This window comes from Neofelis nebulosa, chromosome 7, assembly GCF_028018385.1.
Source record: "Neofelis nebulosa isolate mNeoNeb1 chromosome 7, mNeoNeb1.pri, whole genome shotgun sequence".
Taxonomy (NCBI): Eukaryota; Metazoa; Chordata; class Mammalia; order Carnivora; family Felidae; genus Neofelis; species Neofelis nebulosa.
In genome coordinates, this window is record NC_080788.1 from 53032569 (window position 1) to 53046497 (window position 13929).

Here is a 13929-nt window from a genome sequence, read left to right on the forward strand (position 1 = left end):
TATACATAGAAATACTGAATGTTACTAAATGGTTAAGAGGTGCTGGAGTTTTAAAGATCAAAGTAAACACCAGTTTTCTCCCTTGTAGTTACAACTCTTGAAAAGATTTTCTGTATTCAGTTGGAAGAATGTTCAGCTTTTTTTTCAACGTTTTTTTTTATTTTTTATTTTTTTTATTTATTTTTGGGACAGAGAGAGACAGAGCATGAATGGGGGAGGGGCAGAGAGAGAGAGGGAGACACAGAATCAGAAGCAGGCTCCAGGCTCCGAGCCATCAGCCCAGAGCCTGACGCGGGGCTCGAACTCACAGACCGCGAGATCGTGACCTAGCTGAAGTCGGACGCTTAACCGACTGCGCCACCCAGGCGCCCCCAAGAATGTTCAGCTTTAAAGATATTCATGAAATCTTTTCTTCAATTATGTAATGCACTGTCACAGCTGAGAACTGGAATGGTATAAGCTAAACACTTAACTTCTTCATACTTAGGTAAATAATCAGTGAAAAAGAGATTACCCGTAAGTACCATACACACACTATGTAGGGTCTCGCTTATGTCTATTAAAAAAAAACCTGATAGAAGGGGTAACATACTTATCAGTTCACTGACTTATAGACAAAGCAAGCAAGGAAGCCCTGGGTGCCTGCTCCGTGCTGACTCCCCATCCTGCTGGAAGGGTGCAGTCTCTAAAGTCAAGTACATTTCCAAAGTTGCATATGAAAAGGGGACACACACACACACACACACACACACACACACACACACAGAAACCCTTGCTAACTTGGAAAAAAAAAAATCAGTGGTCTCTAACTCAAAGGGAATAGTGCAAAGTCGATCTTTGGCCCCTTTAAAACACTGGATATTGATTCAGAAAAACAAAGACACCCACTTCTTCTGAGGGAAGCTTTTGCCTGTTGAGAAGGGTTAATACCAGATCACACACAAGAAGCTGCCTAGCTCAATAAGTAAACTGTCCAGCCCAAGCCAAAGGAGTGACGTTTTATAATTCAATTTCAAAAATTCTTTTTAAAAGAATCAACACATCTATCCCTACTTTTAACTGGGATTCTTCCCTTTACTCTGTGTAAGTGACAGAGGATAGTCAGGCCTCAATTTTGGGGGTCAGGATTACTCAGATTTTTTCCTGCCTGCCCTCTGTAGCTGGGCCAACTCTGCCATTGTCTGCTCCAGGCGCTGCCCTGAACAGGTCCACATCCCACCATGGTACACCGTGCAAGTGCTCGTTTGAATACCGTGAGCAGTACGAAGAAACTTCTCTTGTGAGAGATTCCTTTTACACAATATGGACAAAAAAGCCAGATGATGAGAGGGAATATAAAAGTAGATGGATGGAGAACAGTTTTCCCTACTGGTTGGAAAATTCGTGGAGTGCCAATTCAGTGTTATTGATGTAATTCTGCAGTGCACACACAAACTTTCATGATACTGTGCCACAATTTATACACATGCCAGTTTCTAATTTACAATAAGCATCAGTTTAAGTGACTATTTGGCATGTGCCTCAGACTTAAATTCCATCATGTTTGTTATCTTCGATGTCATGTGTTTAATAACCGCCTTCTTTTTTCTTATTATCCTAAGTAACCAAGAGTTGACTATATGTATGCCTTTTACAGGGAAGAAAACAGCTTGTCTACTTCGATGCTTTTTACTATGAGCTTTCACAAAAATTTAGTAATGCCCACATTATTGAAATAAAAAACTATAGTGAATTTAGCCATAACTGTCCTTTTAAACAAAGTACTAACCTGGCCAAGCTGATGACTTTGTTGAAACAAGTCCAGGTGTTGGTGCCACAGTGGACAAGTGCGGTGACCAGGAATGTGCAGAAGGCCCCTTTCTCTCCCCAACAGACCGGCTTTTATTTCTCAGCCGATGACCAGATTTGGAGTCGTTTTAAAACTCTGGTATCTTGCTTTCTTGATAGAAGCAAAAAGCACACTCTTGCCAAGTTCATGTATTCTAAAACAGGACAGGGCTCCATGTGATGGAATAAGGAAAGCTGTGAATGTCTTGTACCTAACAGGTACAATAGCAATTCTAATGGCAGTAATGTCCCTTTTTGATTTAAAAAAGATCAGTCCTTAAAATGTTCATACTATCTACGTAAATGATTTCCTAAACTTTTTTTACAATTGCATTTTTAAACTCATGACTCCTCACAAACCATTTAAGCTAAATTAAAACTGATTTTAGCAGAAAGAAATAATGTTATAAAATACAAAATATCACCTACTATTGATTTTGCAATTTGAAACTGATAACAATGTAAACTAGAAAAAAGATACATGTAGTTAAAAAAAAAAAAAAAAAGATTTCCAGTCTTTTCCCTTCTATCCAGGAAAATTTTACATGTGACATCACCAACATGAGCCCTTGGTGACCTTTTAAAGTCTCCCAAAGATTGTATCTCGGTGGATTTACTGGTGGTCTCCTTCAACTCGTCTTTTGCGAACTGTGAAAAAAAAAGAGAGGATGTTAGAAATCCCTGTTACTTTGTACAGGGTTAACTTGCTTGTAACAAACAAGTTGCTGCAGAATCCAGTTATAGTTGTACTGACATGTAACGTCCATTTACTTGTTAAGCACTGAGGGGCTTCAAAATGAGAACAAAGACGTGTCCTCAGCTCCCCTGTGCTTACACAGCAGCATCAGAAATCTAAAATCACGGTCATCAATCACCTTTAAGTCATTGCACCCATTTGTTATTTAAAAAAATTGACACCTCTGTTAAAACGATGAATTATAAATTACTGTGTTGAATTTTGAAATGACATTCAGGAAGCTGGGATTAGAAAGTATTAAAAGCAACAAATATTTGCATGCTCTCCTGGTTAGGCATTACAATGTATCTCCTTAGTTTGTGAAAGAATATACCAAAGACATTTTTTTTAAGTTATTTATTTATTTAGAGAGAGAGCACAAGCAGAGGAAGGGCAGAGAGAAGGAGAGACAGAATCCCAAGCAGGCTCCGCACCATTAGCACAGAGCCCAATGAGGGGCTCGAACTCACGAACCATGAGATCATGACCTGAGTTGAGATCAAGAGTTGGATGCCTTAACCAACTAGCCATCAAGGTGCCCCAAACATTTTTCTCATTTTAAAGGTAAATGACTTGCTACTATTTCCCAAATTTTCTTTCTAGGGTCTCCTACAAAATGAACCAGGCTCTGACAAAACAACAAATACAAAGTAATGAAAGTCTCAGATCCTGGTAATGTGGTATAAGGTCACATGAGGGTACCATAATAAACTTTGGCCACCAAAGTGGTCAACTAATTCAGTGGATGGTGTACAGAAAGGCGCATATATCTCAGGAGTTCCCAGCCTCTTCACAGACTGATGACCCCAAACCATTACGCTGTACTCAGTAACAGTAGGATAGAGTCTTCAGGCAGACATGCAAGTGATGTGCATAAAAGTTTGTCTAGCTACTGGCTGGGTGCTAGCTAGAAAGTAAAAACCGGGAGATAAAAAGTATCAAGTTCCCATGAACATTTTTATACTTAAATAATTAAGTACACCCCGGGCTCTAATTTTAGTCCATGTTAATGAAAAGCAGGTTTCCTGTGTTTACTGAAATACTAAGGGAAAAAATCAAATAGAGACTTGAGTCCTCAAATACAAACCTAATTCATATATATAGATCTCTGAAAAACAAATATCAAAAGGTAAATCAGATTAACTCTTTAGAGTAGAACATTTCCAAGAAAAATTTGAATTGCAGCAGGGTTTGGATGTTATTGGCAGACCATTTATGATGTTAAAATGCATGTTATAGGGGCTCTTGGGTTACCCAGTTGGTTGAGCATCTGACTCTTGAATTTGACTCAGGTCATGATCCCAGGATCATGGGATCAAGCCCCGTATGTGGCTCCTTGAGGAGTGTGGAGCCTGCTTCAGATTCTCTCTCTCTGCCCCTCCCCCCACCCACTCACATGCTTGCTCTCTCTCAAAATAATGTAAAATAAAATAAAATGCATGTTATTAAAAAATACATGTTGTAAACAAGATCTAAGACAAAGTGGAGCAAACAAGAAAGGAAGAAAATTAATTATGTGGTTAGCTAGTGTAAGGACAGTAATAGGAGACTCAAAGTTCAATCAAATATTGCAACATATACCATATAATCTCTTTGCTGCTACAGCTAGGACACTTCTTAGCTGGAGAGATGGGAGTAGGTAGGAGTATTTGGATGAACAGAAAATAATGAGAGGAAAAGATTATCAAAATCAACACTGAAGATCTGATACAGCCCGATTTGCAAGATGAAGAAAAACAGTATGCCCAAGAGATTGTGTGTATGTTTCAAGTTTTGTTCTTTGGTATCTCTTTCTGGTGGCTACATAATTAGATTGCATATCAGAGCACATGTCTTTATGCTGGCAGCCTTGATCTGTGGGCAGCACTCAACGCAGGGCTCTAAAAAAAAGCTGCGGGTGCTGGGAGCACATAAAGTGCAAGATGGGTCCAAGAGCCATTTCCGACTCTTCTTTCTCACTTGGCATCTACTTGTTACAAGCAGGTCCTCGGCTCAGCCTCTAGACGAGAGGCTTATAAATCTGGCCCTATTAACAATTCTTTGGCAATTTCTTTCCAAAACCTACTCCACTAATACAGGTTCTCAATACTCTATGATCCATCAATTGCAAATGAGTTCTAACCTCATATCCTATCTCTGGAAGAGTAAATAGTTATTTTTTGAAGTATCATTTTAATCATGTATTTGGTGGCCTATAATGGCTCTCAAATGCCTCCCACAAAAAATCCAGGCTCTGGGCTGATGGCTCGGAGCCTGGAGCCTGTTTCCGATTCTGTGTCTCCCTCTCTCTCTGCCCCTCCCCCGTTCATGCTCTGTCTCTCTCTGTCCCAAAAAAAAAAAAAAAAAAAAAAAAACGTTGAAAAAAAAAAATTTAAAAAAAAATCCAAAGAAATGAAGTTTCTTCCCATGTAATTTTAGTGCCTTCTACTAGCATTCCCTCTTAATCTGCTGACATCACTTTTTTATTCTGTTAGCTTTAAACTGCAAGTACTTATTGAAGAATTATTCTCAAGGCAGCATCCTGCAATGAGAGTCAGTTTTCAAACTCTACAAGCTGTCCTCAGTATATAAATAACTCGCTTGATCCCAAATCTGGGTTTTTATCCGCGCAATTCCCCCACTCCAGGAATGTCCTTATTCTCATTTCACGTCTAAAAATCTGGCTTGGATCAGAATGCAACAGCATGAGGTGGGGGTCTAGAGAGCTACCAACACAAAGCTGTCTGCTTTCTCTCAGTTCTGCTTCACGTCAGACCACACCTTCAACATGACCTCCTCATCTCTATTACACGTGGCCCCCGGCACCTACTCACCTGCACAATGTCAACTGAAAGCAGCCTAGGAAATAGTTTTTATGTGTTCTCTCATCTTTTGGTAGATTGTTGATTCTTGATGTAATTAGCGTGACTTTGCAAATTACACTGAGAATCAATAGTATACCAAACACACCAATTTCCTAAAATGCAAGAGGCTAAAATCTTCTATGGGAAACTAAGTCACTGAAGGACAGAAAGGGTTTGAACTAATACTCTTCAAAGTAATTTGGGTTGAGGGAAGGAGGCTGTAACATTTTCTGCATTTAAAGAATGCAAACTCAAATATGGTTGAAGCTTAAAAGAACTGCCTCACTTTGAAGTGCTATTCGGTTTAGGAAATGTTATTTTATCTCTTGTCTAAGTACCTCTTTAAAAAATCTTTCAGTGACAAACACAAAAGGTTCAATTTTTGGAAACATGTAGAAACAAAATTATAAGCATCATATTCTTTAATTCAGCCTTGGCCAGAACACTTGCATCAAACAGAAGCACAAGCCTCAGCAGTATTTCAGTGGGAACCAGGGAAAAAAAAGGGCAACGTCTGACGTTGACTGATGTGCACTGCGAGAGGACAACCTGCCCGGTAATGGCTGTGTCAGGGAGACCGGTAAGGACAGCCAACACTTGTGTGACACACACTATAAATCAAAACTACAATTACTCCATATTTTATCATGTAAAACTGGATTTCTGCCTAGGCCTGTTTGATAAAAAGGGCAAAAAACTTTCCTGTCATGTTGAAATCTTTAATCAGGAGGTGGCTTGTAACAGAGAACAAAATATTTGTTACAGGTAGCATTTATTATGTTTCTCGTAGAAAACCGTTCACTTAAAGCTGTGAAATATTTGTAAGCAGATCCACTAACCCAATAATCACTACAACTGCACTTAAACTGAACTCTACTTCAATCAATATAAAAAGGCTTGTGCAGATTTAAAAAACAAAGGCCAAGTAATTTGTGCAGATTTAAAAAACAAAGGCCAAGTAATCTGTGTTAACATTTTTTTTTAAAGTAAAAAAATGTTCCTCCAATACAGTAGCTTAATAATATAATTCAGAAATTTGATTTGAAATGCATATGTCTTACCTAAGTCATTGTTTTTTGTTATAGCATTAGCTGCCCTGGTTCGGGGTCCCTGCTGTGTAAACTGATAACCAAATTTAAGGATATTTGTATTTTCCTCAAGCATGTTGGCAATTTCCAATTCCACAGCTGTCCCCAACTGCTGCCTCTGGAATAATTAAAAATAAAGAACAGTATTAATAAACTAACTCAAAATATTTTTTGAGGTAAATCAAGACTAAGATATTCAGGTACATGCTGATTCTGTTGGTCTTTTTAAGTTTTCCCAATTCTTACAATACACATAAATAAGATAAACAAATCTTAAAGTTCAGTATATGATCATACAGACATCAAAAAATGAAGATTACCAAAACAAGATACCACTTCATACCCATTATGACAGGATGACTATAATCAAAAAGACAATAACAAATGTTGGCAAGAATGTGGAAAAATTGGGAACCTCACACATGCTGGCACAAATGTAAAATGGTGCAGTCGCTGTGGAAAACAACATGGCCATTCCTCAGAAAGTTAAACACAGCGTTACCACTTGACCTCGCAATTCCACTCCTAGGTATATGTCCATGAGAAATGAAAACCTATGTTCGTATAAAAACCTGTATACGAATGTTCATATCAGTATTCCTAACGTTCAAAAGGTAGAAATAACCCAAACAGATTATTTAGCCATAAAGATTAACTACTGATACATATTACAACATGGATGAACCTGCAGAATATTTTGCTAAGTGAAAGACAGTAGACACAAAAGACCATATACTATATAATTCCATTTATATGAATTGTCAAAAATAGGTAAATGTGTAGAGACAGAAAGTCAATTAGTGATTGCCAGGGGCCGGTGGGAGGGGTGATGAAAATGTTCTGGAATTAGTGGTGATGGCTGCACAACTCTATAAATATGCTCAAAACCCATACTACAAATACTAAGGTAACATTGTGGATGCTTCAAATGTCTTTATCTGCTTTCAGGCCGCCACCTTCCCACAAGACTGCCCCAAAGCCTTCCTGCCACCTGCCTCCTAAACCCCCAGCCCCTACACAGCAGAGTGGGCTGGAGCTCCCACAGTTATCGCTGTAGAACACTGACCTGATTGTCAATCTTGAGCTCTGCCAGGGTTTCATTATCTCTCAAAGCATCAATCAGTGCTAGAATCCCAGCTCCTGTAATAAAGTTGGACTCCATATTTAAGCTCTTCAAATTTTTGTTCACTCTCAGCATATCTGCAAAAGCCTAGAAATTAAAGAAAGTATTTGAAGATAAAAATTGACAGCGTCTATCACATATTATACCTACTATAAACAAATACACTAATTAACAGAACAGCTTTGATGTTTCTCATTAGGTTGTTTTATCTTGACACACTACCTCACAGGCTTCACATGTATCTACTTTTCACAAGTACCCTGTCACAATATTTAGATTTGTCACTGTTGATTGATAATATTCTCTGCTGCTGTTCACACTGTTATGTTCATTCACACCCTATTCCTTGCTTCTTTCCCCTGTGTCTCTCAGTTTCTCTCAGTTTCTGGGTAGGACTAACTTCATCGAGGTCTCTTTGGAACAACTTTTCTTACTTAGGTCCTACTGCAGTTAGGTTACTGTGTCACCAAAGGAGGATAAATTGTGGATTGCTTTTCAGGGCAGAGACCAGAAGGGATGCCTAAGGCAGAAGGCCAGAAAAGCTCACAGATAAGCAGAACTTAAAGTCAAGTTAAAACAACAGGCAAGAGGGGGCAGACAGAACTTGGGACAGGTATCTATTTCACTTTTGACACTACATAAAAAAGCTGGCTTTGAGATGGGAAAGATGGATGTGGGCAGCTCAGTGAGGAGACTATTGCAATAATCCAGGTAAGAGAAGATGGTGGCTAAGACTGACCAAGGTGGTAGTTGAGAAAGGGGTGAGAAGTAGTTGGATTCTGGAATATTTTGAAGACAAGGCTGGATATACATTTAAGGTGGTGAGAAAGGGAAGTCAAGGATGACTCCATTTCTTTCTGTCTTAAGCAAATGAAAGAGTGAAGTTGTCATTTAGTGAGACAGGAATGAATGGGAAAGGAGCATGTGTGGGAGGGAAGTCAGGAGTTCAGTTTGGGACTATTTAGGATGTCTGTTAGACATCCAAGCAAGCTGTTAAGTAAGTAGGTGGACCTGAGTATGGAGTTCAGGACAGAGGCACCAACAGGGGATAATAACACTGGAAGTCAGCAGCATATATAGAAAATACACAGCAAAGAAACAGAGTGACATCAACTAGAAAGTGAGTGTAGACAGAGAAAAGAAAAGGGCCCAGGACTGAGCCCTGGGTCATTCCAATCCTTAGAGGTTGGGGAGATAAGGAGCAACCAGCATAGGGACCAGAGAAGGGATGTTCAATGAGGAGGGAGGAGAATCAAAGGGAGTGATGGCCTCAAAGCCAAGTGAAGAAAAAGGTTCATACCTTAACTCACGAATGCAAGGTTGATTTAATATGCAAACGTTCATCAATATAATATACCAGATTAACAGAGTAAAGGACAAAAACCACATGATCATCTCAATAGACACATTGAAAGCAGTTGATGAAATCCAACACTGTAGATCCATGAATGAAATCCTCTGCAGATGTCAAAAGAAAGGTCTAGAACTTTATGCAGTGATATGAAAAGATCTCTAAGATATACTGTTGAGTGAAAAATTAAGTTGCAAAACAGCATATACTGCATGACTTCATTTATGTTTTTAAAAATTATAGAAAATTGGGGCGGCTGGGTGACTTGGTTGAGCATCTGACTCTTGATTTCAGCTCAGGTCATGATCCCAGGGTCGTGGGATGGAGCACCATGTTGGGCTCTGTACTGAACATGGAGCCTGCTTAAGATTCTCTCTCTTTCTCTCTCTCTCTCCCCGCCACTTGCCTGTTTACACTCTAAGAATAAAAAATAACATAAAATTGAAAAATTATAGAAAAGAAATACAGGTGGGAATGCAAGCTGGTGCAGCCACTCTGGAGAACAGTATGGAGGTTCCTCAAAAAACTAAAAATACAACTACCCTACGACCCAGCAATTGCACTACTAGGCATTTATCCACGGGATACAGGTGTGCTGTTTCAAAGGAACACATGCACCCCCATGTTTATAGCAGCACTATCAACAATAGCCAAAGTATGGAAAGAGCCCAAATGTCCATTGATGGATGAATGGATAAAGAAGATACCACATTTTCTTTGGAGTGTTACCGGCAATCAAAAAGAATGAAATCTTGCCATTTGCAACTACGTGGATGGAACTGGAGGGTACTATGCTAAGTGAAATTAGAGAATGACAAAAATCATATGACTTCACTCATATGAGGACTTTAAGAGACAAAACAGATGAACATAAGAGAAGGGAAACAAAAATAATACAAAAACAGGGAGGGGCACAAAAAAGAGACACATAAATATGGAGAACAAACTGAGGGTCACTGGAGGAGTTGTGAAACGGGGGGATGGGCTAAATGGATAAGGGGCACTAAGGAATCTACTCCTGAAATCATTGTTGCACCATATGCTAACCAATTTGGATGTAAACTTTAAAAAATAAAAAATGAAATTAAATAAATCAAATTATTTAAAAAAAAAAAGAAAAGAAATACAGGAACAAACCCATAAAATAGATTATGTACTGCTTAATAGCTAAATATCAACTGAAAAAAAGAGTACGCCATGTTCATAAAATCAGTTTAGCCATCTCTGTAACATACGCTTGTATACAGCCATCATTTCAATATTATCAATAGTAGCTTACTTACAGCAGCAACAGGGTCATTGCTCCGGGTGGCTGCAAGACTGAAATATTTCACATGTGTGTTGGTTTCCAAAGCTTTTGCAAAATCTTTTAGAGTTGGAATTGGGATATTCTTGAAAGACAATATGTGAAATATTACATTTTAGTTTTCAAGAAATTCAGTCTATTAATTAAATATATTTGTACTTTTTTTTTTTAAGTTAAATGTACTCAAATTATATACACATAGCATTTAGTCTACAAATGAAAACAAACAGCCTCCTTCATATCTATGTGATTTCTCTCTTATGGTACATCTGCACAAACTGTGGATCTAGAGCGGAGTATATATCATTATTTCTCTAGCATTTAAATAAATTTCCATTATTCTACACTTAACTATTTGGATTATAGGAAGTCAACACCTTAGTATTCAAAATGGATCCACTTTTCTACAGAGAGAGAGAGAGGTCACTTAGTTTCAGCTACAAGGCATTAAGTGAGATTAATCTTACACTACCTGAAATGTGGAAAGATAGACTTCTAGAAGGCACTAATTTCTCCCTTTAGTACCAAGACTACAATTCCCTGTAGCCTGGTTATTTTTTGACCATTACTGTTGATTTAGAATGTGAGGATTTTTTTTTTTTTAATTAAAATTAGTGATCAACTAGAAATGTTAGCTTTTTCCAAGGCTTTCCTTCTTTTGCTCAGAGGAAGGAACAGCTGCTAAAGGAACAGAAAGGTCTTATTCTCTAGCTTCTTATAATTACCAGATGCTCCCACAGCCCTCAAAAGACATAAAATGAGGAATTAAAAAAATAATAAAATAAAAAGGAATTCTTAATGTAGCTCTTATACAATGACCATTACTCTAGAGATAATTTGAATTTACTCTTCATAAATTTAATTTAATTATCCCTAGGCCCTCCTACCTCATTTCTCCTTTACTCCAAGGAAGAGCTACATTTTTAACAACTCAGTAAGATCCCAGAAAGCCTACTTCTAGGTGTCTACTCAAGAGAAATGAAAACACGTTTGCATGTTCATTATGTGTTTAATGGCTTTATTATAATCATCCCAAACCAGAGAGAATCCACAGGTCTATCAACTGGTGAATGGATAAACAAACTGCAGCACATCCACACAACAGAATACTGCTCAACAAACTGATACATCCAACCACAGAGATGAATCTCAAATGCATTATGCTAAGTGAAAGAAGCCAGACTCAAAAGACTACATACTATATGATTTCATTTGTAATGCATTCTGGAGAAGGCAAAATGATAGGGAAAGAAAACATATCAGTTGCTGTCAGGGGCTAGAGCTGGGGGCAGAAAATGATGACAAAGGGGAGTAACATGTTCTACATCTGTGGTGGTGGTGATCTTACAACTTATGCATTTGTCAAACTCACTGGACCTGTACATGAAATAGCGAGAGTTTCACTATATATCAATTATACCTCAAGAAACCTGATAAAAAAAAACAAAAAACTCAAAAGACTAAAAAACTCTTTTTACTTTGAGAGCCAGAGAGATTTATGCTGACAGTCTGTAGGGTTTACAAGTTTACATGCTACTCTTTAAAAAGCAAGTCAGAAAAATATTACACCTTAAGCTCTAGGAATCTAAGCATACTGTTAGGACCAAAAACTTTACCTTTAAGTAGAAGGAATTACACTATTATCAAAACTGCCCAAACTCTCATTCTACAGCTGACTCAAAGCAATTAAAAATTTTATTAGTTGCTTAGCATACCTACCTTTATATTATTCAAATTGACTTCAACAAGACGAACATCATTTTCTTTAATTCTCTTTAAAGTCTCTTCAACATTGGTTGGATTTGGTGGCTCATCAAATACTGGAAGAATCTTTTCACCTTTCACCACATCTGTAGTAACAAATGAAAAGAGTAAGTGTCTTATTGGCTGATACTATTACAGTGAATTCATATATGAACTTGATCACACACACATACATGCACGTTCAATAGAACTAACCAGAAAGCTCCCCCCACCATTTCTAAAAGATCCGTTATGTGTTGACACATATTTAAAGCACTCAAATAAAATGTTATCCTCTTGTATTGTTTTCTCTGAGATTTAATTAGTAATTACTGTAAAAGCAGTAAGAATCACAGACTTGAAGAAACATAGTCTCAGTGAAAAGAGTAAAGTGAAGGAAGGATACATGACCTCTTTCTCTTACGGGGAGTACTACATCTGGGGAAAGGGGGAGGACGAGCAGGAACAGGGAATGGGGAGACAGAGAAGCAACGGTATATAAAAGAGCTACTGAGACAGAAATCCCCCAAATTACTGCCCTCCTTCACTTCTATCCCCCAATCCTTCATCATGTATACTATACCCACACACACAGCCAAAATACAACTATGCAAAGTTGAAAGAGGACATAAAAGCCTTGAATCTTCTAATGAGATCTAAGTGCACTTTGATGTGTGTGTAAAGGTCTATGAACACATGTAACAGGCAAACTTTTATGGATAAATTTTCTGGGGAGAAAACCTACAGCATCAGATTCACAAAGAGGCAAATGACATAGAAAGATTGACAAGGTCACTGTCTGGCTTAGTTCTTCCTTTCTGCCTTCCTCTAGCTTTTTGTAGCAAAACTCATCTTAAGACAAAGTATACTGAATAAATTCCCTTCTTTCAAAATACCACACACATACACACATAGCATCCTGAGGAGATCAACTTAGATGATGGTCTGAAAATTATTTTCCTGAGGAGAGTTGAAACATCTGGGTGTATCTAGACTGGACGTATATATTAAAAGGAAGTATGCACATTTTTTTTTCAGATTTATTCTGTAGAAGGAGAAGAGAGAATTTCAAGTTGTTCTGAAAGGCTGGGTTAGAACAGGTGTAGGTTGCCAGGAGGCAGAATATGGTTCAATACAAGGACCAGCTTCCTATCAGAGCTCTGCTAAAAGGACAGAATGGGCTCCCTCTCACATAAGTTCAGCAAGGTAATCTTCTCCAAGACTATAGATCAAGGGGGCTTGAGAAAAAAGATTTCTTACCATAAAGAAAATTAAGTTCTATCTCAATTCTAAACTTTATAAAACCAAAATATTTCTTTTTTAATTCCACAGAATATATGTGTTTAAAAAGCTTTACTTCTGAATAAAGTAATGGATCCAATAAATGGAATGCTGAAACTATTAAGAAAGGCTCATGGGAGACTTTAAAATGGATGGATCAGGAGGCACCTGAGTGGCTCAGTCGGTTAAGCATCCGACCTTGATCTCAACTCAGGTCCTGATCTCAGGGCTGTGAGTTCAAGCCCCATGCTGGGCTCCACACTGGGTGTGGAGCCTACTTAAAAATTTTTTAAAAAGGGATGGATCAGGCTGCTAACATGTGAACACAATGATGACTTTTGGCACATTCCCCAAAGAGGAATGACCAGACTTGATATACAATTCAATTACCACTTAGGAAGCATTCTTGCCCCAAAAAACAAAAACCAAAAAGCTGCACATACGCCTCTAGAAAATAATAGTTTTCAGAAACATAGAAGACAGAGAAATATGTAAAATGATACCACAAGGGGAAGATGGTGATGGAGTAGGAGGACCCTAGGTTCGCCTCGTCCAATAAGTACAACTGGGTAACTCTCAGATTATCCTAAATACCCCAGAAATCAACCTGAAGACTAGCAGAACAAATCAC

General features: G+C 38.1%; 1 protein-coding gene across 1 annotated transcript in view; it reads right to left on the bottom strand.

The window, feature by feature from the left end:
* Nucleotides 1-1336: 1336 nt before the first annotated feature.
* The window catches only part of TMOD3 (tropomodulin 3), an 80145-nt gene continuing 67552 nt past the window's right edge, over nt 1337-13929 (bottom strand). The window contains exons 6-10 of the mRNA XM_058737715.1: nt 11994-12124; nt 10252-10359; nt 7561-7704; nt 6468-6612; nt 1337-2475 (exon numbers count right to left, since the gene is read on the bottom strand). Of these exons, the coding sequence (XP_058593698.1) occupies nt 2441-2475; nt 6468-6612; nt 7561-7704; nt 10252-10359; nt 11994-12124 (563 nt within the window). The 3' untranslated portion in view covers nt 1337-2440. The remainder of the gene's footprint in view (nt 2476-6467; nt 6613-7560; nt 7705-10251; nt 10360-11993; nt 12125-13929) is intronic.